At 34.5% G+C, this 24,454-nt stretch overlaps 1 protein-coding gene across 1 annotated transcript in view; it reads left to right on the top strand.

Moving 5' to 3' along the window:
* Positions 1-14,911, top strand: part of LOC145249492 (putative GTP-binding protein 6) — a 45,750-nt gene extending 30,839 nt beyond the window's left edge. The window contains exons 9-11 of the mRNA XM_080111101.1: positions 5,094-5,242; positions 6,945-7,103; positions 14,651-14,911. Of these exons, the coding sequence (XP_079967227.1) occupies positions 5,094-5,242; positions 6,945-7,103; positions 14,651-14,798 (456 nt within the window). The 3' untranslated portion in view covers positions 14,799-14,911. The remainder of the gene's footprint in view (positions 1-5,093; positions 5,243-6,944; positions 7,104-14,650) is intronic.
* The last annotated feature ends 9,543 nt before the right edge of the window (positions 14,912-24,454 follow it).

Below are 24,454 nucleotides of genomic sequence, written 5' to 3'. Positions count from 1 at the left end.
GTTCATGATGTTGACCATCTTATAATTTATTCCTTTAATTCAGTTGATATTTACAATTTTCAAGAATTGTAAATATCAACTGAATTAAAGGAATAAATTATAAGATGGTCAATGTCATGACTTTAAAATATAGTCTTTTGTCATTTATTCACTATATATATATATATATATATATATATATATACTCGCAAAAGTACTCGTCGTTGACTGGGTTCAAAAACTGCCTACAGAAAATGGACTCTGATTTATGAAAGTATTTCTAATGAGTGATGTTTCTGACAAAGGGTGAAGAAAAAGCTGCTTCCTAGGTTGGTAGTACTTCGTGAACAGTAGTCTGAGATGTCGGAAATTTTCTGTCTCTATGTCTATCCTTGCAGCCATGTCATTAGTAAGGGTGCTGGAGGTAAACGTTTTCATCTGGGCTGATGTTAACCGCCTGATAGTCAGGGACCCGAACCTTGGAATAACCACTAAAAAGGCTGTCCTATCAGCAGGTGCAAAGTACTGGGGCTGCTGTATTGTCATTTGGTGAATGGATTCTGGACCATGTAGTAGTCTCTGGTGGGGCCTCTCGATGCCATACTAGTGGGTAATTGTTACAGCTTTACCTTATCATGTGCCACAAAAAAAAAAAAAAAAATTTCCTCTCTTTCCTCTCTTACTTTCCCTCTCTGCTCTGCTCTAACCAAGTATACTGACCTGTTCCACAAACCCCAAAATCCTCAACATGAAATATCTCAAAAAAGAAAACACGAATAAACCTAGAACCCATCCTCCTACGTAGACCCCTACTACCACGTCTCCTTCTCCAACATCAGGGGTCTACGTTCTAACCTTCCAGAGGTTGAAACCCAATTACAGGAGACAAAACCTGACATATTCTTCCTAAGCGAAACTGGAATAGGGCGGACCACCTCCCTAGATGAGTTCATAATTAAAGGATACTCTAATCTTACATCTAAATCTGACCCCCAAGATCGCCACGGGCATGGAATATGTGCCTATATTAAAGATGGCTTCCCATGTGGCAGGGATATCTCCAGAGAAGACCCTAATCTACCTTATATGTGCTTCCGGGTTGCACTTGCTTACACCACCGCATTTATATTTGCCCTCTATCGCCCCCACAATAGTGGAGTTACTGTCTTTAAGAGTATATCAGAAAAAATTGACCATATCCTGTCTGCTCATCCCTCAGCTAACATTCACATTTGCGGTGACTTCAATGTCCATAATATGGAATGGCTGACCCACTCAAATAAGACTAATGATGAGGGGAGGTTCTGTCATGATTTTGCCATTGCCTATGACCTCACTCAGATTGTCCGTGAGCCCACCCGTTTGCCCGATAGTACCGGTCAGTTCGCAAGCCTTCTAGACCTTTTTCTATCCACTTCCCCTGAGCTATGCTCGTGTTCCGTTCTATCTCCTCTTGGATCCTCCGACCACTGCGTCGTATCAGTTAAGATAAAAATGAAATATAATAAATCTACAGACGTACCTCTCCACCGTACTGTATACCGATACTCTATGGCGAACTGGGATAGCTTCCATACATTCATATCTGATCTCCCTCTCCATTCCATGTTTAAAAAGGATGTGTCCTCTATAGTATCAGACCTGACCGAATGGTTACTTGTAGGCATATACCAATTCATACCATCCAAAAAATTCAAACAAAAACCTAACAGCCAGCCATGGTTCTCCCCCGAATGTGCTGCTGCCATCGCACACAGAAATCACTTTTTCCATAGCTACCAATGTAATAGAAGCACTGAAACTAAAGCTGCTTTCAGAACCGCCAGCAACCACTGTAAAAGAGTAATAAAAAATGCAAGAGAACTATATGCCCAATCTGTTAAATCCAAAGTAGCTGAGCAGTGGCTTGGTTCCCACCAGTTCTGGCAAATAGCAAATAGGATCCTGAACAGAAATGTGCATTCTATCCCAACCATTATCAATGGACCAGAGGTAATCTCGACAGCATCCGACAAGGCCAAACTATTTGCCAAAAACTTTGCGGCAAATTCTACCCTGTGTGACGAAGGCCATCAACTCCCCATATTCCCTCCTATAACAGACAGCACGCTATGCAACATACAAATATCTGTGCGTGAGGTCGCCAAGCTAATCAAGAACCTTGACTCCAGTAAAGCAACTGGTCCTGACGGTATTCCAATTATAGTGTTAAAAAAATTACAACCAGAACTTGCCCCCATACTTTCCAAACTGTTTAAGCGTTGCGTTAAGGAGAAGTGCTTCCCAACACCCTGGAAAACCTCATCAGTATGCCTTGTATTTAAGAATTCAGGAGATAAGTCATCCCCCTCTCAGTACAGACCAATAAGTCTCCTGTGTGTCATGAGTAAGTTGCTGGAATCCACAATAAATAGAGAAGTAGTCAACCACCTCAGCAGAAATAACCTTCTTAGCGACACGCAATATGGTTTCCGCTCTGCTAGATCTACAGCAGATGTGCTAACGGTTATATTTCATAGGATTAGTGAATCTCTCAACAAAGGCTTAATTTCTAGGGCAATTGCTCTCGACATATCAAAGGCCTGCGATAAGGTTTGGCATAAAGGCCTACTACACAAGATTTCCAGCCACGGTATAACTGGAAATGTTTTCTCTATCATTAAGTCATTTCTCTCAGATAGGCTCATAAGAGTAGTGGTTGATGGGCAGAAATCAGAGGCCTACAGTATTAATGCTGGAGTCCCTCAGGGGTCCATACTGGGCCCAACTCTCTTCCTGATCTACATCAATGATCTCCCAAAACACATACTAAAATCTTTCGTTGACATCTATGCTGATGACACGACCATCTATGGCAACACATCAAAGGCTGTAAATGATGATGTTCTCTCTGATTCACTCTCCTCTGATCTTGAGCGCGTGGTACAGTGGGGGAAGACATGGCTGGTTACCTTTAATGCATCTAAGACCAAGCTCCTATCTCTACATCATAAATGCTCTGATCCCCATCTGGCATCAATTGAAATGGATGGCTCTCGTCTAAGGGAGGCCCCAGGCTTTGATAAGCTCCTGGGTTTGACCTTTACACCTGATCTTAAATGGAACACATACATCAAGTCTGTGGCCAAGGTCGCTGGGAAAATGGTGGGATCCTTCTACCGCTCCAGGAGATATCTCACTAATGATGCAATTCTCTATCTATATAAAAGCTAAGTATGTCCAAAGATGGAGTACTGCTGCCGCTGCCACATCTGGGCGGGGGCTGCTAAAATAGCCTATCCTGCCTTGACAGAGTACAAAATAGACTCCGTGGCTTGGTGGGGGATGCCCTTTTCTCTACCCTGCAACCTCTTTCCCACAGAAGAGACATTGCGAGCCTGTCATTGTTCTATCGTTATTTCCATGGCAGGTGCTCGTCTGAGCTCCATTCTCTGGTCCCCCCTCGCCAATCTTTTTCAAAAAACACCCAACTAGCTGAAACCACCGTCAATAATTTTCGTCACTCCCTATCTGTGCCTAAATCAAAACGTAGATACCATGAACAAAGCTTCTTTCTTAGAACTGCACGCCTGTGGAACTCTGTTCCGCTTGCCTGTTTCCCTCCCGACTTCAACCTGGATGTCTTCAAGTCCAACACAAACAAATTCCTAATGTCCCCCCCCCAAGTAATGACACCTTACCAATTCTCCAATACTACTGCTACACTATCCCTTTGATTACTGTACACACAATAACCCTTATCCCTGAGTGGCCATTGGGCCTTGATAAGTGGTGAACTCCATGTAAAAAAAAAAAGTTTATGAAAAGGAAGGATTGTAATGAGATAGCTTCGAATTTGGGGGTATCCAAACCAAAACAAAATATGATGAAAGTAAAAATAAAATAGATAAACACCATAATTTATTATACCATAACTGTTCACACTGAAACACTTATCACAATATTCTGTTGATCTATATTTAAAAACCTCGTTAAACTTTGTGACATATTTCCATTCTATGGAGGTCAGGTGCGAACAAACACCCCATAATTTTATTATACCATATTTCTTCAAACTGAAACATAATTATCAAAGTATACTTACGCAGATAGATATGAAAAGTCTTTATTAAAGTTTGTGCCTATTTCCATTCTATGGAGGCCAGACGCGAACGCAGACCCCATAATTTTATTATACCATCCCTATTTAAGTTAACACATACTTATTAAAGTATTATTATGTACATCTGTATCAAAAACACTTGTAAACGTTTTTTTTTTTTTTGATTTTTAAATTTTTTATTTCCATACTTTGTGGACCAGGCTGAACACAGACCCCACAATTTTAATGAACCACCGTTCTCCCAGATCAAACATACCTATTCCTGTGTCTCGATACATCTATCATTATATGTAATCAGTTTTTTTAAATAGTCAACCATATTCGTTACCAGACACACACACACACACACAGACATTCAGCTTTATATTATAGATATGGATATATAATGTGTGTGTTCAGAATGACTGGAAACAATGCCGAGATAAGCTGAGAGCACATACAGCGCCTAGAATTCCCAAATGGTCACCCATCTGGTACTAACCAGGCTCAATGTTGCTTAACTTGGGTGATCTGACCAGAACTGGTGTATCGACATAATTATGCTGTATCCTTAGGTCCAATAGTAATACTAGATCTCATTAAATACATATTAACTATTTTTCTTTTTTTCTTTTTTTACTCATGTTCACCCTTACAAGGCATATCGCCACTTAGACGTAAGGGGCTACTATTTGGGACCATGGTTAGAAAAGATTAACAAGATGTTGGTTTACATTACATTTAAACTTCTGCATATCAGTATAGTCAAGAAAGCAGGTAGCAGGAAGGGAACTCCAAAGTCTAGCTGTTTGAGGGAAGACACTATTAAAGTAGGAAGATTTCTTACATTTAGGAACCTCAACAGTGAATGAAGGGGTGTGATTTTGTTGCTAAGTGGGTTTCTCAGGGATATGTATGTCGAGAGGACACAAGTGCAACAAGTTCAATCTAGAGATCAAATAATATTCTAAGGAGATAAAATCCTATTTAAAAAGAATTCCCCTTCTTTTTTTTTTTTTTTTTACACCCACAGGACTTATTGATCCATGTACGAGACATTAGCCATGATGATACGGAGGCTCAAAATAAAAATGTCCACCAAACACTGCGTACAATGGTGTCATCAAATCAACTTAAAAACATGATTGAAGTCAACAATAAAGTAGATTTGTTACCTACCGGGTAAGTATATTGAAATTCAAAAATTATATATTTTTTCATTGATCATTCTTATATTACGATCAAAATGAGTTACGATTATTGAAATCAATAATACAACATAAAATTTAGAAATACTATATACACTAAAGACAAACGATCTATTAACAGTCATTTGAATGTTTTGCATAAACATTTTTTGGTAAATGTTTACTTTAACTACAACAGAACACTGACCAATAAAATTTGTTTTTTTGTTTTTTCAGGTTTTCGAGGTCACTGACAACAAATCTGATATTCAAACCCATCGCAATTTTATTGTTTGCATGGTATTAACCCCTGAACCCTTGCACTATTTTGTGCCAACTCACCGCCATCGTTTATGCTATTCTTACATGATGCGTTCGCGCATGGACGCGCATAGTAAGGTGACTTGTCACATCGCGGAAGAATTTTTTAGCAGACATTTGAAATAACAAGTTTTCAAAAACAAAATGTGGTTCATTTTTTTGTGTTACATAGTTTTTGATGCTTTTTAATTGATCTAAAAAAATTAAGTTTTCACAAGCGGTCTACAAAAGCATTTTTATTTTTTTATTTTTTTTGGAGGGCGGGTTTCAATTATAAAACTTGTACAACATTTAATAGGTGCTTCTGCAGTTTAATTTACCGTTTTTCTGTAAATAATGCGCCGACATATACCGAGCAGAAAAACTGTTTAATTTTTCACAAAAATTCTGTTTTGATTGGGGGGGGGGTAGAGGAGCGGGGGGGGGGGCGAACACATCGTGGAAGAATAGCATAAACGATGGCAGTGAGTTGGCACAAAATAATGCGAGGGTTCAGGGGTTAATACCATGCAAACGGTAAATTTGCGACGGGTTTGAATATCAGATTCGTTGTAAGCAACCCCGAAAACCTAAAAAAAAAAAAATTTTATTGGTCGGTGATTTGTTATAGTTAAAGTAAACATTTACCCATTTTTTTAATAGTTCATAGTAAATTAATGTTTGGTGTTATTCATTTACAATTTTATTGTCTTATTTTCTCTAGAGAAAATCATTTGAATACTTTATTTGAATAAACATTTTTTAAATAGTTTATAGTAAATTTGGATGGGAGTAAGCACATCCTTGAAAGCATTTCATAAGGTCAAAATAAAAAAAAATATTAGAAAACAGATTAATGCTGTCATTTTTTTTATTAAATGAAAAATGAAAATCATTTTTATTTAATTTTCTCTGAAACTGTTGATGGAACCCACCTTAATCAGGGAAGACTTTGTAATATTTTTTTTTTCCTCATTTTTTTTTAATGGTGAGCAATTGCTCCACAAAAGAACATTGAATGTTCATAATGAATTAATGTTTGGTGTTATTTATTTCTCACTCAAAGCACTCTTTCTTGCTTTGACAGAAATCTCAAAAACAGTAATCCAAATAATTAATCTTGATCTACAAAATTTCCTATAAATTCAAATTCTTTTAAAAATTGTTGCTTAACGATGAATTTTAAAAGCATTTAAAAAATTCTGTCCTTGCAATCCATTTTGAATACAATACTCTCCAAATTGATCAATATTATTTTTAAAACTTTATTTCCATTCTTGACATAAAAAATATTCCCATATGAAAGAAACTTTATTCAAATCAAATGACATTTCACTAACATTTCTGACGTCTTTATTTTGAAGAACACAATTTTCTTCTGAATTGCATATTTTCAGACACGTGTTAACATCTACCAAAGATGGTGCCATCTTTACTAATGCTGTTAATGGTCAAGGCATTGCTAATCTCAAAATGTGCGTTCAAAAAGCTCTCCTGTCATTTACTGTGTGGAAAGAGAAGAAATTCCGTATCTTCCAAGGAAGTCCATTATTACAGTAAGTCTGGCAATTACAAATTCTGCACCGATCTAGTTTACAATCCAATCTCCGGCAACTTCGTATTGGCATCTGTCGGCAGCTTACATAAGCAGCCAAAAAATGTCAAAGTGAAGATGATTAATTCAAAACGGGGTATTTTCTTCGCCATGTTAAGAATGGATTTCTAATTCCAAAGCCATTCTTAATATGAGATAAAAGGAGGGGATTTTGTCACGTGTTTAAAGATAAGAGAGGAGGGGGTCACATTAGCATCGCATGTTCAGTCGTTTTTGGTTTAACAATTTTTCTTGATTTATTAAATATCATGCTTTTATTGAAACTTGTTGATTACCTTATCGCTTTGGCATCTTCTGGCTACTTATATAACCTACAGAAGTTGGTGGGCCATGAACTGGGTAAGTATCCCAAAATTCTATTTTAATAGTTTGCTTTTGATTATTTATCTAAGATTTCTAACATGTTGGGGGTGCTGTAACAGAGCTGCTGATGCGGTGTTAGCAGCAGTCATATGCAAATGACCAAGCCAGCTGTGCGATATGACAGCAGAGATAGAAAAGGCCACACGTGTTCAGAGAAGCAGGTATTACAAAACGTGTTTGAGACACGAAAGAGCAGAAATAGATGTGTCACACACATGGCCGGACAAAGACAGAGTATCACGTGTTCAACACGGCAGAGTTTGGTTAAGCACATTGGCATGCAAGAAAACTTTTGAACAGGAAACAAGGCGTTATTCTGGAAGTACCTGTAAATAAATGTCTGTTAAAAAAAAAAAAAAGAATGGGTTAAATTCTTTCCTTGTCTTTGTTTCCTTGCGTCTGTCTGCATACAACGTGTGGGTCCCATGTGTTGACACATACAAACTATGTTATGATCACTCGATCTCAAAGATCTTTACTCTCTTCACAATAATAATAATTATTACAAAATGGAGTATTGGTGTCACATAATAATAATAATAATAATAGTTATTACTGGGGAAGTACCATTCAGAACACTTTTTCTTGCCTTGACAGAAATTTCAAAATCAGTAATTTGAATAATCCAAATTATGAATCCTCATCTAAAAAAATTCCAAAACTGTATTTATCTGCACCCGATAATCGTTTAAGGTTGCGTCAAGAGCAGTATTGCAATATTTTTTATATAAAGAAGATGGTATGATCACCAAAAGTGGGAAGGTTCTATTTATAAATATTGAATCCGCACATAATGTTTTTGTGTCAACATGAGAAAAATTTTTTGCTCTTTCCTGTAAAATTATAAAGTCCAAGACTTGTACAGAACAGCTACTCACTGAAAATTCTTAATTTCCAGGACTTCCACAGAATAGCTATCAATCAGAAACTCTTGTGAAATTAAACATGGCCTTCGATTCAAGTAAATACAAGAAATAAATTCTTTATAAGTATTAAAAATGGTTTTATGTTGTTTTTATAAAATATTATTAAACAAGGAATCATTTAGAGTTAAAATACATTTAATATTATACATGTGAACCTGAGAAAAGCACTTGAAATGTGTCAACATTATGTGAATCAGCAAAATCAAAACAAGATGATGACTGAATTTGACCTGATGTTATGTTGATTTCGCTTACAATTCTAGTCTTAAAACAATTAACAAAAGTTTTATTTTGAAGAGTGTTACAATGATGTTCGTTTTCTTCTAAACGCACGATCTGCAAATCAAAATTCATAAGCCAACTGAATCAAAGTATAAATCCAACTTAAACGCAATCTTTTAGCTGAGAGCCTGTAGGCCTATCTGGTTCTGAGTAGCACACAAACCCAACTGAATTGTCACACCCCTCTGCTGGAATCTATATAGATAGCAGTGTCCTTTGTAGACCACCCAACCATCAACTTGAAAAATGATGGCCCCGATTTAATGAGGCATTAACTTTTCTAAATGCAGATATCAAATTCTGGGTGGTCAACTCCAAAGAAGATATACTTCCCATTTCTTTGGTGGTTTATCTTCTCTTAGTTAAATATTTCTGTCTCTTCAACCTATTGTGCATGTTTACAGGTGCGTTCAAAATGAGCTATATGTGTTAGATAAACACCCAGCAATGCCGGGTAGAAACATTTGTCTGTTATCTGTAAATAGACATTAAAGGATGAGGACAATAATCCGTTAAGTAATACAGCTAGATAAAACAAACACATTAAAATATAACAGATGCGCAGCTGATCAAATGTGATATTGTTGTATAGTTGGGTTTGTGTGTGTGTATGTCTCTTTATGTCAGGTCATATTATATGTTACTGGTACCATGTAACCCAGTACTACCTGCCTCATGGTCGGGTCACCGGCGACTAAACTGGTTCCCCTACCAGACTTGTTTGGTGAGGAGGGTGGCTAGTCTCCCTGAAGGATTAAAAACAAGACCTTCCAAAGGCTGAATGAACCGTTTTTCGGAGTCAACGGCCAACTAGCACCGTGTGTGTTTGTGTGTATGTATGTGTGTGTGTTGGGGTGGATAGGGCTCCCATAAGCCGTGGTGAAGGCAACCTTTCTAGGAGAAGCAAATCTCTGATTTAAAAAAACCATAAAGCGGGAGACCAGTACCCGCATGAAACTGGTTTGCAGTTTAACTTGTTGCTGGCTATCTTGCTCTTGCTTGTTGCTGGATCTCAACATTTTGAACTGAGAGAGAGACTTAGCTGTCATACAAAGCTCAGACTCTGTAACATCATCTGTGTATAGATACTCCCTCAACCATTTGTCTATAAAAATGGTCCTGTGGCGATGGAAAAGTTGTGACGTGTGGAGGCTTGAAATGCTGGAAGCATGTAATAATTGATCTCAACGACCGTCTTCAGTGTAATGCCTGCTTGAGCGTGTGAATTCACCGGTAGGACTAAAAAAAAAAAAAAATGTCATTTTTGGGCTCATGGATTTTAATGTTTGAGGGAGTGGCACTCGTCTGACAAGATGTTGCAATCATCATCATCATCATCATGTCTCTTTATGGTCATACTGTATATGTATGTGACAAAATGTCTATGGTGGTTTTTCACTTTATGAACCCTAGCTTATCGTGTTACAGTCTAGGTTTGTGTTCTTAACATTTTCTTGATGTATAATTAACTCTTTTCTTTAACTCTTTTAATCCTGCTATGATTGTTAGCTGTGTCTCTTTTAGTGTGTGTGTGTATGTGTGTGCGCGCGTATGTGTGCGTGTTGACATATAACACGAATACATAAACGTGGCAAACCTGGTTCTGCTGTTCAGCCTCTTTCCGACGGGTTCTTCTATCATCTCGAGCGAGTTGATTCTCTTGACAAGAAGACACATGCGATTAACTGAAGATGACAGGTTGGTTTCTATAGTTGTGTATTCGCTCCCAGGCATTACGTGTAGCAGAGGCGCAATCGACGATATTTACTTGGGTGGCTAGTTCTTACACGTCCCACGTCTGAGACGCTCCCCGCCCACATTTGAGAGGAGACCCCTTTCAGATCATATTCTTATGTTGACACCCTCAATCCAACTCTGACTATTTTCTCAGCTAACATGATCACATACATCAGACATAGGGTCAGCTATCAGACTCTTCCAGTGCAAGTGATCGGTCACCAAGTTTGATGTAATTTTGATATGTTTAACAATATATCAAAACACAGCTCACCCCCCCTTAACCGTTCACCACACCATTCAGATAGATAGATCGATCGAAAATAAAATGCTAGATAAGTAGATCGATAGATATATAGATAGATCAACAGACAAATAACAAATAATTTTTTGTGTTCCCAATTACATAACAGAAAAGGTTCTCACTATGTCTATCTTGTCATTCTCATTCAACTGTGATTCACTTTCTTTTTAGCAACTGCAGTCTTTTGGAGCATTCCTCTCTGCATATGTAATTTCTGACTGTATTTCTATTTTTTAGCACATAATTGTAGATTCCTGTTATTTTGATTATTAAACATTTTTTTAACAGGATTTCTTTACTTTCGTTATATTTTAAACATTGTGCATTTTTAAGATTTTTAATTTTTTTAGATGAGGATTGATAATTTGGATTATTTGGATTATTAACACTACTGTTCTCATCTTAGATGTTAATCAAAGAACGTTTCAGCCAATCTAACCCACAATCTGTGCAACTGATCTAATGAAGAGAAGAGCTTCTCATTATGTATAGCTTCTCATTCAACCATGTCTCACATTTTTCTAGCAGCTGCAGTGTTTTACATAACTCTCATACAAGAATGTGACACAGGGTTTTCAGCTTGGAGCATTCTTCTCTGCATATTCTCTACGTAATTCCTTCCTATTTTTTCAAAGAAAATATTTTTTCAATAAAATTTAAATGAAAAATTTGAAAAACCTTTGAGTATCAAATGTAATGATAAAATCATTTATTTATTTTTTTTTTTTTTTTTTTCCGATATTTCGCTAATGTATAGCCTCATCAGGGTAGGTAGTCTGATCTGAGAGTTTTTTTTTCTTTTTTCTTTTCTTTATCCTGGTGTTATGTTTAACCCTAATCCCTCAAAGCAGAAGGGAATAGAAAAGTTTTGTTTTGTTTCGGTAAAACCATGTGGGCAAGTTTCTTTAAAAAGTGTGTGACCAAAAATATTTTTTTCTTTTTTATCTTAAAATTAAAAAACAAATAAAATGTTTTTATTATTTGGATTCTTCAGATTACTCTTCTCATCTTGAGTTTTATTCGCACAGCATTTCGGTCGATGTGTTGAAGCTGTGCACACACACACGACAGTCAGTAGCCAAAACGCACTGAATGATTTGGGATGAAGTTGTCAAAACTAATGTCGCCGATGGTGAAAAGTCACAGCATTTCGGTCAATGTAACCTCCAACCTTCTTCAGATGTATCTTGTTGAACTCAGGGAGTCTACACAAAATTTATTTCCAATGGAACCCTTCATTTAATCCACGGGGGTAATACTCAGTCCGTTAGCCATGACTGGGTAGAATCGTGGCCTTCGTTATAAAGATGGCCGGCCAGCTGAAAAAATGACGTCATCGCCGAGGTCCCAACAAGCAAGATATGTGGAACTCTTAGACTGTCAATAATGAACAGTAATTTTTACAGACAGCGTTACAAAACTTCAAAATTGGATTAAAATAAAGAAATAAAGAAAGAACACGATTTATACTGAAACTCATCTAATATTAATAATAAAAAAATAATTAAAAAAAAACAAGTTATTTGTTTAAGTATATTATAAGCAATTGAATATTTCGTTGTATTATAGATTTTAAAGATTAGAATGCGTTCTTTAATTACTTATAAATTACATTTTAAAAAAGTGAAGGAACACGATTTGATTTGAAATAAACTTGAAGTTTATTTAATATAATTAAATGAAAATTATGCATGTAAGATTATGAATATTTGAAGCAGAACACAAGCAAAACATTTGATATGAGTTAAGACAATAAACAAATATTAAAATTAAACTTTTTTTTAAAGCAAAATGAATATTTTTTTTAAATCAAAATGAATATTTTTTAATCAAAATGAATATTTTTAAATCAAAATGAACCACAATATTTTTTTCAAAATCAAAAACAATATTTTTAATAAATTCATGAAATATTGCACAGTAAAAAAATTAACCTAAAGAAAAAAATCATGTTTCTTATTTAAGATTATTTCACCACATAACAAAAATAACATGCAAAATCATTTTTTTATATCCATATTTTCAGTTTGTTAAAATACGTGGGTTTGTATTACTGTACACATAGATTCGAAAAAGTTGTCAAAAAACAAATATATAACAAATAAATGTTATCAAAGGCAAGATAAATTACTTTTCTACCAAACTGGATATATTTTTCGTGTTTTTATTCAATGTAACATGTTTATTCAGCTCGAAAAACATAGTGTTTACCGATGTATTCGAAAATTCCAGATGGCGTCTGATTCTCTCTTTAACACGGTAAGTTTGGGATAAGGTGTTATAAATACAAAACCGGATAAAATACTGTTAAAAACTCGCTCAATATATGTTACCGTGACATAGGTTGACATATATTCGGCGGGTTTTTAATAGTATGTTGTATAGTTTTTTATTTATAACACCTTATCCCAAACTTACCGTGTTAAAGAGAGAATCAGACGCCATCTTGAATTTTCGAATACATCGGTAAACACTATGTTTTTCGAGCTGAATAAACATGTTACATTGAATAAAAACACGAAAAATATTTGGTAGAAAAGTAACTTATCTTGCCTTTGATAACATTTATTTGTTATATATTTGTTTTTGACAACTTTTTCGAATCTATGTGTACAGTAATACAAACCCAATTACGTTAATGAAATGAATTGTACTTATTTACTATGCCTCCCCACGGGACAGAGTTAGACACCAGGGTCGTTTTTTAACGTGGAGAAAAGGTACAAAAATAAAAATTGTCTCAGTCGTGAAGGATTTCTCCTCCACCGAAAGAGAACAAGAAATAGAATGCAGCATCTGGAGAACAGATACTACACTTTGATCTGGTCCCGAAGGCCAAGACTGTTTAAGACCACGAGTGAACGCGCGTTTTTTTTTTTTTTTTAGTTTAGTTTCATATATATATATATATATATATATATATATATATATATATATATATATATATAAAATAAGTATTTTTAAATTTTATCTTTCTAGCTTTAAAAAAAAGTTTAAAAATTTTATCAGCCGGCATAATTTATTTTTAAATATTGAAAAATTTCAGGAAAATTAATTTTTGTTAGATTTTTAAACGTGTGTCAACAGCTTAAAAAAATCGTGTTTTAAAGAGTCGATGTTGTCTCGCATTTTCGTTAGTTTTGTATGCTGTAAAAAATTTTTTTTTAATATTAGCAATTTATTTGAAGCTTCTTTTGAATGGTAGAACATTTAGGATGATAATATTGAATTAAATTATAGTTACATCGTGTTAAATACAGGGGGAGGGGAGCACGTTAAAACTTACTTTGCTGAATGGAGATGGTGTAAAATCTTTTTTTTTTTTTACTGCATTATAATTCTTTATCTTTCGGAAATGAAAATACTGTCACTTTTTGGTCCTTTACGATAATTTCCTCAGCAAGTTGGAACGATGCACCGTGAAGGCATTTTAATAAAAAAAGAAATATTACACTGACTTCAAGACGTTATGAATGCCTACCGGTGACTACCGGTGTCACCGGTATGGACTATCCGTGATGACGTCAGCAGATTAAATTATTTTTGCTCACCGGCCATCTTGTCTTTTAAGACGGTCTTGGTAGAATACCTAAGTAATTCACAGTTCTATTTTGAGTGTTGCCCTCACTAACGATTGAACCTTCATCCTGCGAATTACTTAAGACTTCTACCCAGTCTTTCCTGACTGAATGAGAACATGCTAGCTCTGTAGATTTTATAAAGGGTTCCATTTGAAAATGTTAGAGGTCACATTGACTGAAACGTTGTGAAAATAACACTCAAGATGAGGACAGTAAACAGAATAATCCAAATAATATGAATTATCAGTCCTTATGTAAAAGTAATTTTTTTCCGTTTTTTTATTCTGATTTTTAGATGGTTAGAAAAAGAAGCCACCATTTTATCTGCTGTTCCAGATGAAAACCAGGAAAACCTCATTGTCACTGTGTTAATAACGGACATTGTTTATGCAAAGCTTAAAGCTAACTTTAAAAAATCAAAACAAAAGAAATATCCAAGTTGAAAATGATAAACTCATTAAAAATCTTCTGAGACTTGTTATTTCATGGATGAAAAGTTTGAATTTTTTTTTTTCATGTTAGTAATTATCTTATTTATAATAAATAGCAATGTGTATTTATTTGCATGATCATTTACTGATCCAAATAACTTCCGGTTTAGAAACTAGTCGGAAGTTAAATGTTACTTAATTTGAAGACTCTGTTATATTAAATTTTTTTATTTAATCTGAAAACCGATTTTAATTTTTTTAATTATATTGTATTTACTAAGACGCTATAAGGCTGCCTAAGGATGGATCAGTGACGAGTGAGAAACATATGGATAGATTAGACTCAACAATTTCCTTTGGAGGCTGGGTGAGCTAAGGGGATGAATGTGACCCAACTACCTGTAATGGTCGAAATTTACATGAATAACAGTTAAAATACAGCTGAGTTTTTATTATGTGAGCAATCCGGGCAATTCCCAGTTGCCTTGCTGGTTCCATTTCTTTGATTGGTGACTGAAACCAAAATAAGGAAAAATGACTTCAACTGAGTGGATATGGGTGTTGATAATAATATTTAATAATAATATTGTTTTGTGAAGGAACCCATTGCATACCATATGGTAGTATTCACGATTGTTTTGTCTAAACTTAAGAATCAGTTTGACCTGAGGTCAATTCCAAGGTTTCTCCGTGTTAGAAACTTTTGATAGAAAATTACTTAATTAATATGCACAAGTGATTTTACCAAACTAGCCAATCAGGGTGAATTCAATTTTGAGGCTGTGAAGGTTGATTGGCTGAATGAAACCTCAGACTCATACCTTCCTATAAGAAGGCGTGCCGAAAGCAACTTTTGTCAGTTGAATTGAGTTGAGAGCAGTTGTTGTAAGGAGTTGAGTTTGAACCGCCCCTTTACTCATGCCATACCCACCATGCTCACTAACCGAAAAAGAGAGAAGAAGGAGACAGTTGTGCTTCGCAAATTTTTTTTTTCTGAGTGAACTGTTCGTGTGACTTTAAATCTGAGCATTGTCAAAAAAGAAAATTGCATATATATTTTTTTTTTCATTTAATTTTACTGTATAATAGCAAACATACTAGTCAGGAGTTTATTTAATAATTAATCTTCATAAAAACAAGAATTTACGACTGGAGTTTTATTTTATTCGTCGCCTATGGAATTCATGACTCAAATACCACACGAACACTGTCTATTTGAGTTAATTTCTTCCAGGAGCCAGCAAGAAGAAAAAGAACAGCAAATCTGACGTCAGTTCTAGACTGTGGCCCATGGCACTCTTATTTCCCTGGAGACTTTGAGTTGTCTCATTTTTTTTTTCCTCCTATTTAAAAAAACTTCTTTTTTATTTTATTCTTTTGCCTATGTACCACTGGTAAAGCAAAGAATAATAGGAATTGCACATCAAACCCCATCATCGTATAGGCGATCAAGTCCATGCTACTGAAATTTGGGGGGGGGCCGAAATCGGAACCACCTAGAACTACACTTATGTACCGGTGAACACTTCGGAGTCTTCACTTGTTACATTTGCTGCTGTTTGACCAAGATATGACTCCGAGGTCTTCATCGTGTTACACTGTCATCCTGCACTCATCTCTGGTGGTGATTCCCGAGGTCACAGTCCTGTGGACAAGAAGTCAGCTAATGGTCTACTTGTGTTGCATGATGGTGACAATGCACATCTACTTTGCCTAGCGCTCCTCACCCTAAACTTAAACTAGACAGCTCAATCCAAAATAATGATCAAACCAGACGCACACTTGAGCAATGCTTCACCTCCTCCCTGGAGGCTCGCATTTACAAATATCCATAGACTTAGAACTAATTTAAACTAGAATCATTTCTCCTAGCAAACTCCCTGGATATCTTAGTGCTAAGTGAAACTAACTCGCACGCCTCCAACCCCTCTAACCACGTTAACATGTTTGATCATCTTCCACATGATCGTAACGACTCTGACAGACACACGCACGTACTTGGAGTCAATATTCGTAACATCCTCCCCATGACTGGTATGAAAATATGATGAATGTTAGGTACGGGCAATAATGACAAAAAAATAATAGGAGGACATAGTTTTGAAAGCCGATTTATCATAATTTTTTTATAGGTTTCCGACTACTTTTTGATTGTATTTGAAAGATTAAAGATTCGAGTTAATTTTTAAAAGGAAAAAAAATATTTGTACGCATGAAAAAAAAGATATAATGAAAAATGTTTTGACAGCGACATTCAGAAGCTGACAAATTCAGCTAAATTTTCAAGTTAAATAAATTCATTGTAAAAATCCCTTGAAAGATAAATTTTAGTTTTCTGGGTCTATTTCAAAGATAATTAGTAAAGTAAAGTTCTAAAATATTAAATTAAATAAAAAAAAAACCTTATTTGTACAAAGAAGAGCTTAATTAGTCCCCTGAAAGCCAGCGATTCTGACTTCACACAAACCAAAACAAACTAAGTCATCTAAGAATGGCTTCTATGGAGGCCCAAAATGTCAGAAAGTCAAAAGGCTGTCTAAAAATGATGTCAGGTAGTTAGAGGGAGGTAGGGAGTGCTGGTTTTCTTTTTCTCCTCCAGCCGTATATCCATGCATTCCTATTGTGAACGTTTGTATAATTTTTACCATATTTTTATTTATTTTTTTCTGTGTTCCTGCTTTAAAATTTAAAAAAGTCTTTTTTTTATATTTTAAGATAATATAAAAATTATGTTACGCTGAAAGTTACATGTTCATTTGAGCAAGGAAAATATTAGAATCTTACGTATAAAAATTATACAAAAAATATAATATAAAATAAAAAGAAGAAATATTTTTCAATTATAATTTTTTGTGTGAAAATAAATAAACAATGCTTAATTTAATGATGATATCGGTAGTTCGAGAAATTAATTTTTCTTAGAGTTCATTAATCAAATTCATTAATACGGACTTTAGGGGCTTCTTTTTTTTTGTAATGTTCCTGTAAATATTTTTTTTTTTTTTTTTACAATTTACAATGCTTTATTTTCATAAAAAAAGCAAAAATAAATCCATTCATTTTTTCTTTTTTTACTACAAAAAAAACCATGCCTTTAGTAAAGGTATTTTTTATTTAAACAAAATAATACATTTCCACTAAGATTAAATAAAAATAATAGTTCATTATATTCTGTGATCATTAGTTGATATATACTGAAAATTTCCTTAAAGTTTCTTAATTTCCTGATTTTGTTTGGTGAATTTTTAAGTAAAACGAGGGGTCAAAATGTTTATACATTTTGAGAATCGGCATTCATTTTGCACGTACCTAATGAATGTGTAATGCAAATCCTAAAGATAGACTTAGATCTGATGAGATCCATAGAAAATTAAATCTGAACAGTATAGGAAGATGTGTGCAGAAGCGGAGACTTTGATTGTATCATCACATTGAAAAATGAGTGAGAGTTCTTTGGTTAGTAGATGTTGAACAGTTAAGGTAGCAGGTTCAGTTCACAGGGGGAGGTGAAGAAAAACACGTTTAGAAGTGATAAAAATGGATATGAGATAAAGAGAGATAAATAAAGACCTGGCCAGAGATAGGTGAGTTTGGGAAGTTAATTTCTAAAAGATATACTACAGATGTTAGCAGAAAAGGAACGTTAAACTGATGATAATAATGGTGATGTTGGAGTAGGAGTAGTAGTGTTAGTAGAAGGGAAACAAATTTAATGATTTTGTTTGAAAGTACAATAATTAAGTTTCATAAAAAATATCGAAAGAAATTTCACCTTCTATAATATAAATCTCACCTGTCTGTTTAAATGAGTGTATGTATGTTTGTTTGTATGTTTGCCCAAAACTTTCAACAGAGGCGACAGATATCATTTTGAAGCTCAACCCTTCGGACGACAAATTGAAAAATTAGCAAAAACATTCATTCCTTCACCCTCAACTGGGCAGTTTTCTACAGGGAGGGTCAGTTTTTTCACTGACATTTTTTGCAAGTCATTCAACCCTCGTGTCCACGACATTGTATACAAGGCGTTATTTTAACCGCCCATGACATCACAACCATGGTAGGCACATCAGTAAGACAGTTTGTTTTGTTTTTTCACCTCTTTTTTCTCTGGCACGTTGTGGCTTCAAGCCTGCTTACTACTCTTATCTTTTTTTTTTTTTGCTCAGCACACACCTCCAAACACCCGGGCAACGCCAGGCACCTAGGCTAGTGTGTTTGTGTGTGTGTGTGTGCATTTTTTCTGTATGTCTGGCAAAGGCTTTTGGAGAGGTAGTTCTCGGGTTGGTCACTCATTTTTATAACTTTTTATATGCTACCAATATCTAAGATTTACGAAACGACTCGGTGTGTATCTTTAATTTGGGCAACTTTTATGCGCGATTTTTGCCATATGTATTGACCCGCACGTGTGTCTTTTCAGTACAAAAAGCGAAACTGTGAAAACGAATTTGCGTTCTCAGCCCTATGTGCGAGAAAGCAAATAAGGTTTGATCAATGCTGGGGAAAAAAAAACGTCATATCAGACAATTGCTATTTATTTACGGGGGGAAACAAACAAATATGCAGAAACTGGCTTGCAGCACCAAACTTTAGTCGTCTGATGTTTGACCTTATTGAATTCTCGCACATGTCAATTTCACTGTATAAACGTTAAATTAAGACAATTGTCACTTCCTCTTCCCTTGTGGCTGAGCGGGTTAGATGTCAGGGTTATTTCCCCCTCTTTCTTTTCCACCTTCGCGTCAAGGCTTCAGGTTCGAGCCTACCTTCCTACCAAAACTTTTTTTTTCTTTTACACCTCCAAACACCCGGGAAACGTTTTTTTTTAAAACAGGGTTATTACTTCGCCCATTTTGTTTTGATCTACCCCCTCCCCCAGCACACACACTTCCAAACACCCGGGCAACGCCAGGTACCCCTGCTAGTCTATAATATAAATTTCACCTGTCTGTTTAAATGTATGTTTGTATGTCTGCCTAAAACTATCGACAGACGCGACAAATTTTCACATGATCAGTATCATTTTGAAGCTCGACGTCTTGGACGACAAATATATAAAAATTGGCAAAAAACATTAATTCCTTCACCCTCAACTGGGCAGTTATCTACAAAGAGGGGTAGATTTTTTGCGAGCCAGTTTTGCAAGTTATTATATCGATTGGATTTACTTTGTCTAATTTTAATGTTCCAAACTTCTGGTCGCATCATGGAGTAGGGATAAAACGTTAGATTTTCTTTCACTTTCTTTTCCTCCTTCGCGTCACGGGTTCAAGCCTACCTGTCTACTACTATTTTATTTTTTTTTTTTTTTGCTCAAAACACACCTCCAAACCTCTAAACACCCGGGCAATGCCGGGACCTGGGCTAGTCTTTTATAAAAATGTCAGCAAGAGAAATAGAAAAAAAATGTCTTCCCAACTGAGAACTCTATTAAATATTAAGCATATTGAAATGTCATTCGTCGCAATAATTTGATATAATTCGATAAATCCCATTATTTTGATGATAATCAATATCTGATCTGATGAATATTTATAAACTCATTAAATATCAACTCAACACAACAGAAATACGGATGGTGGACTAGTGATTAAGTTTCGTTTGTTTGTTGTTTTTACGGCATATCAACCCTTTTCAGGTTATTTAATGCAGAATCCTATCATTTTGGCAAACGTTTTTATGTTTCAAATTCTTTATATCTTCAAATATTTGTTCATGGTGTTTAGTTTGGTTGTTTTGTAGAGGAAAATTGTTTTTTTTTTTTTTTGGGCTTTACAGAACATGATTGAGTTTTTCAAAGGGAAAAGAGAAAAAAAATGAAATTGATTCGTTTTATTTGGATTCTTTGGACTACTATTCTCATCTTGAGTGTCATTTTCACAAGATGAGAACAGCAGTCTGAAGGATCCAAATTATACGAATAATCAATCCTTTATGTAAAATATTCAGAAACGTAAAAATAACATCAATATTTGATGCATTTTAGGTCAAGAAGCCAATATCTTCAGACAGCCTGATTTGGTAGCAGCAAGCAATGATTAGGAAACCGGGAATAACTAATATAGAAACTTTTTTTTTTTTATTAAACTTTATAAAATGTTTGCTGCATAATATATCATAAACGTACTCGTCTTCCTCCTTTATAAAAAAGGGATGAAAATATGCTTCGCCAGTATTCACAGTACTATTCATATTCATATAAAAGAAAAGTGGACCTTGGTTTACTTGCGGCAGTAACTCTCACTTCATTTATTTTTCCTTTAGTTCTCACATTCCGGGGGCGATGTTTATGACAAAGGGGAAAGAATCTATTCTGTCTAACACTTATCGTTTGCAAGTTTTTGACCTTGAAATAGCATTATTTTTTAACTCCTTACATCAAGTGGCTTCATGCATTTGCTGGAGCGATGTTCATAAAAAAATAAAGCAATGTCTTAATTAAGTAAAATTTAAAAAGAGTAATAAAAACAAAAACGCCTTAAACTGGAAAGTTTAAAAAAGAGAAAAGGAGAAAAAACTTATAAGTCGGTACAGAAAGTAGAATGAAAAAAAAAAAAAATGTCTCATTATGAGAATAAATTAGGTGGAGAGTGTCTGACTTGCTATTTGCTTTTTCAATTCCTTTAAGTACTTGATAACATTCAGTTTCAGACTTTTATTTTCTTAAGAATTCCTCTAAGTCTTTAACAAGTAGACCTTCCATTATTTCACAAGCAAATATTTAATCATTAGCAGAGAGCAACTCAACCTGACAATCCGTAATCAACTCCTTAGACAAATCTTCTGAAACATAACTGAAAAATAACAAATTCACAACAGAACACTGATGTACTCATACTTTAACAATAAAACTGCCACAAAATTGTCTGGTTTATTCTAAAATGACTTTGAGCATTTCTTTAAATAACCTTCATCAACCACTCGGTTGCTCTTCAATTATGTAAAACCCATCAGATATCTCTCAGAAATTTCTCAAAAATTTTCGGCAAACTCATAAAAGCAATATATAGGTTGTTTTTCTTACATTTGTCTCAGGATAGATATAGCGCCAGTAACATTTTGCCTACATATAAAAACAAACTGCATTTCAGCTTCTTTCTTAGAACTGCACGCCTGTGGAACTGTCTTCCGTTTTCCTGCTGACTACAATATGGTTGTCTTCAAGTCCAATGTAAACAAGTTCTTGATAAGCAGTTCTCCTTAAGTTAACAAATTTACTGAATTTCTATTACTGACAATTACTATATTGTCCAATTGACTACTGTACACTCTTTAACCCTTATCCTAGAGTGGCCCCTGGGCCTTGATAAGTGGTGATGCTTATGTTAAAAAAAAAAAAAAAAATTTTTTTAATCTATGCTTACCTGACTTATTTGCTCCTCAGTTATTTTCTCAATCAGTTTCAGGAATTGATCATTAACTTTAAACATTTGTAACCTACATACAGCATTCCATTTACCATTGCAACTATGCACAATTGTACTAATGCAATTTCGAGTTTACGCAAAGCCCATCATTGTTTTTTGAAATATGTCAAATGTTTTCTCCAGATTCACAAAAGTAAAATACAGGTTCTGCCTTTTTACCAAAATTGCTATCAATGAATCCAGGCGAGGCAGAGTATTATTCCTAGTTTAAAATAACAGAACCACATTAACTAGTCATCATAAGTTTAGACAAAAGCTCTTAATGATCATAAAATAATGGGATTTATCAAACGCTATGCATAGATATACGTACATGTGTATATGTATAAAAGCTATATATTAATACGCGTGTATGTGTATATGTATCAAAGCTATATATTGATATGTGTATATGTATAAAAGTTATATATTGATATACGTACGTGTGTATATGTATAAAAGCTATATATTGATATGCGTGTATGTGTATATGTATAAAAGTTATATATTGATATACGTACGTGTGTATATGTATAAAAGCTATATATTGATATGTGTGTACATGTATATGTATAAAAGCTATATATTGATATGTGTATGTGTATAAAAGCTATATATTGATATGCGTGTATGTGTATATGCATAAAAGCTATATATTAATATGTGTACATGTGTGTGTGTATAAAAGCTATATATTAATATACGTACAGACATATGGGTACATATAAGTGGTATGTGTATAAAAAAGCTGTCGCTAAATTCCAGAATGTATCAACCATAGTCAGATATTGAACTAACTGCTGCATTTACACGGGAATATATGTTTTTTATTAGTTCCAAAAATTAAATACAAAAGCTTCACACGTGTTTTGTAGTTTTTTCATCACCTGATTTATAGCTCGGATCCCTTTTCCTTCCACAAAATTCTTCAATGAATTTCAAAGACTTCAATAATTTAACAGGTCATGGGCCAAGGATTTTTTCAACACAAAAACAAGAATGAATATTTACAAAAATGTCCAGCGAATCTGCGCATCTAGCAAAAAAAAAAAAAAAAAAAAAAAAAAAAAGCTATTTCTAACTGGTGTGTGAAAAAACAGTAAAATGCTATTTTAAGTTGATGTGTGACAGACCAATGAAAATGTTATTTTAATCTGTGTGACAGACCAACAACCGGGACCTTCCATAAATATGCTAGGATACGTCCTAAAATCCAATTTGTTAAAATGGCCGACCTGCTGTGTTAGATACTTTGCATGTCTTTCTTTTTTGTTTTTTTGTTTTATTATACAAATGAGTCAACACTTAGCAAGGCCAAAAGCCATTCAAGGATAAAGGTTAATTAAATTTCAGTGTAAAAATGAGGATTGAAAATGATGGATCGAAAATAAATTTTGATTATTTATGATAAAAGCTTGACAAGTATTTCTTGACATTGGGTTTAAAGGTGACCATGTTGTAGTTTGTAATGGAAGCAATCCCGTGGAAACTTGTTCCACAGATGGGAAGTTGTATTCTTACATTTTAATCAATCATGAATTTATTTTTTTTTCTGTCATTTGTTCGACAACCTGGAATTGATAAATAGATTGGAAGCAATCAATTTTTAAAATTTCCAATTGGATGGCACTGACAGGATATTTCCCTGGGAAATTTGCTCATCAACGGGAATAAAAAGAAACTTGACATCGTTTGATATTGTTTGTTTATTCTATTGATGGTTTGGGAATCCATTTTATTTCGGATATTTATGGTCTGTATCCCGTTCCCCATTTCTTCCCACGATACTCGTTAAGCCAGACGTCATTTTTTTTTTATTATTTGGCGACAAACAGAAATTTTGTATGAATCTCATAAACATTCTTGTTGCCAATTATAAAACATTTCCCTTAAAAGGTTTTAAAATTTTTGTTGATGTATCAATTAAGTACCGACTTTTTTTAATTATATATGTTTTATATTAATATGCTTTTTTTTGTTTTTTTGTTTGTTTGTTTTTTTCGGTTGGTTTCAATAAAAAGCAGGGCAATGTTGGCCGCTGGTCTGGCTGCCCCATGCCCAGCGTTACAATCTTCAAAGGAAGAAAATTAAAAAAAAAATATATATATATATATATATATACGTATAATATATATGTAATATAATCTATATCTTCTTTTTTTTTCTTCTTTCACGATACCACGTTAATAAGGATGCACTCATTTTTGAAAGATTTTTTTTTTTACTAATATATAGACTAGCAGAACCTGTGGAAATTCC

This window comes from Euprymna scolopes, chromosome 28 (assembly GCF_053919585.1).
Source record: "Euprymna scolopes isolate OS-2025 chromosome 28, ASM5391958v1, whole genome shotgun sequence".
Lineage (NCBI taxonomy): Eukaryota > Metazoa > Mollusca > Cephalopoda > Sepiida > Sepiolidae > Euprymna > Euprymna scolopes.
This window is presented reverse-complemented; position numbering and strand designations above follow the sequence as displayed.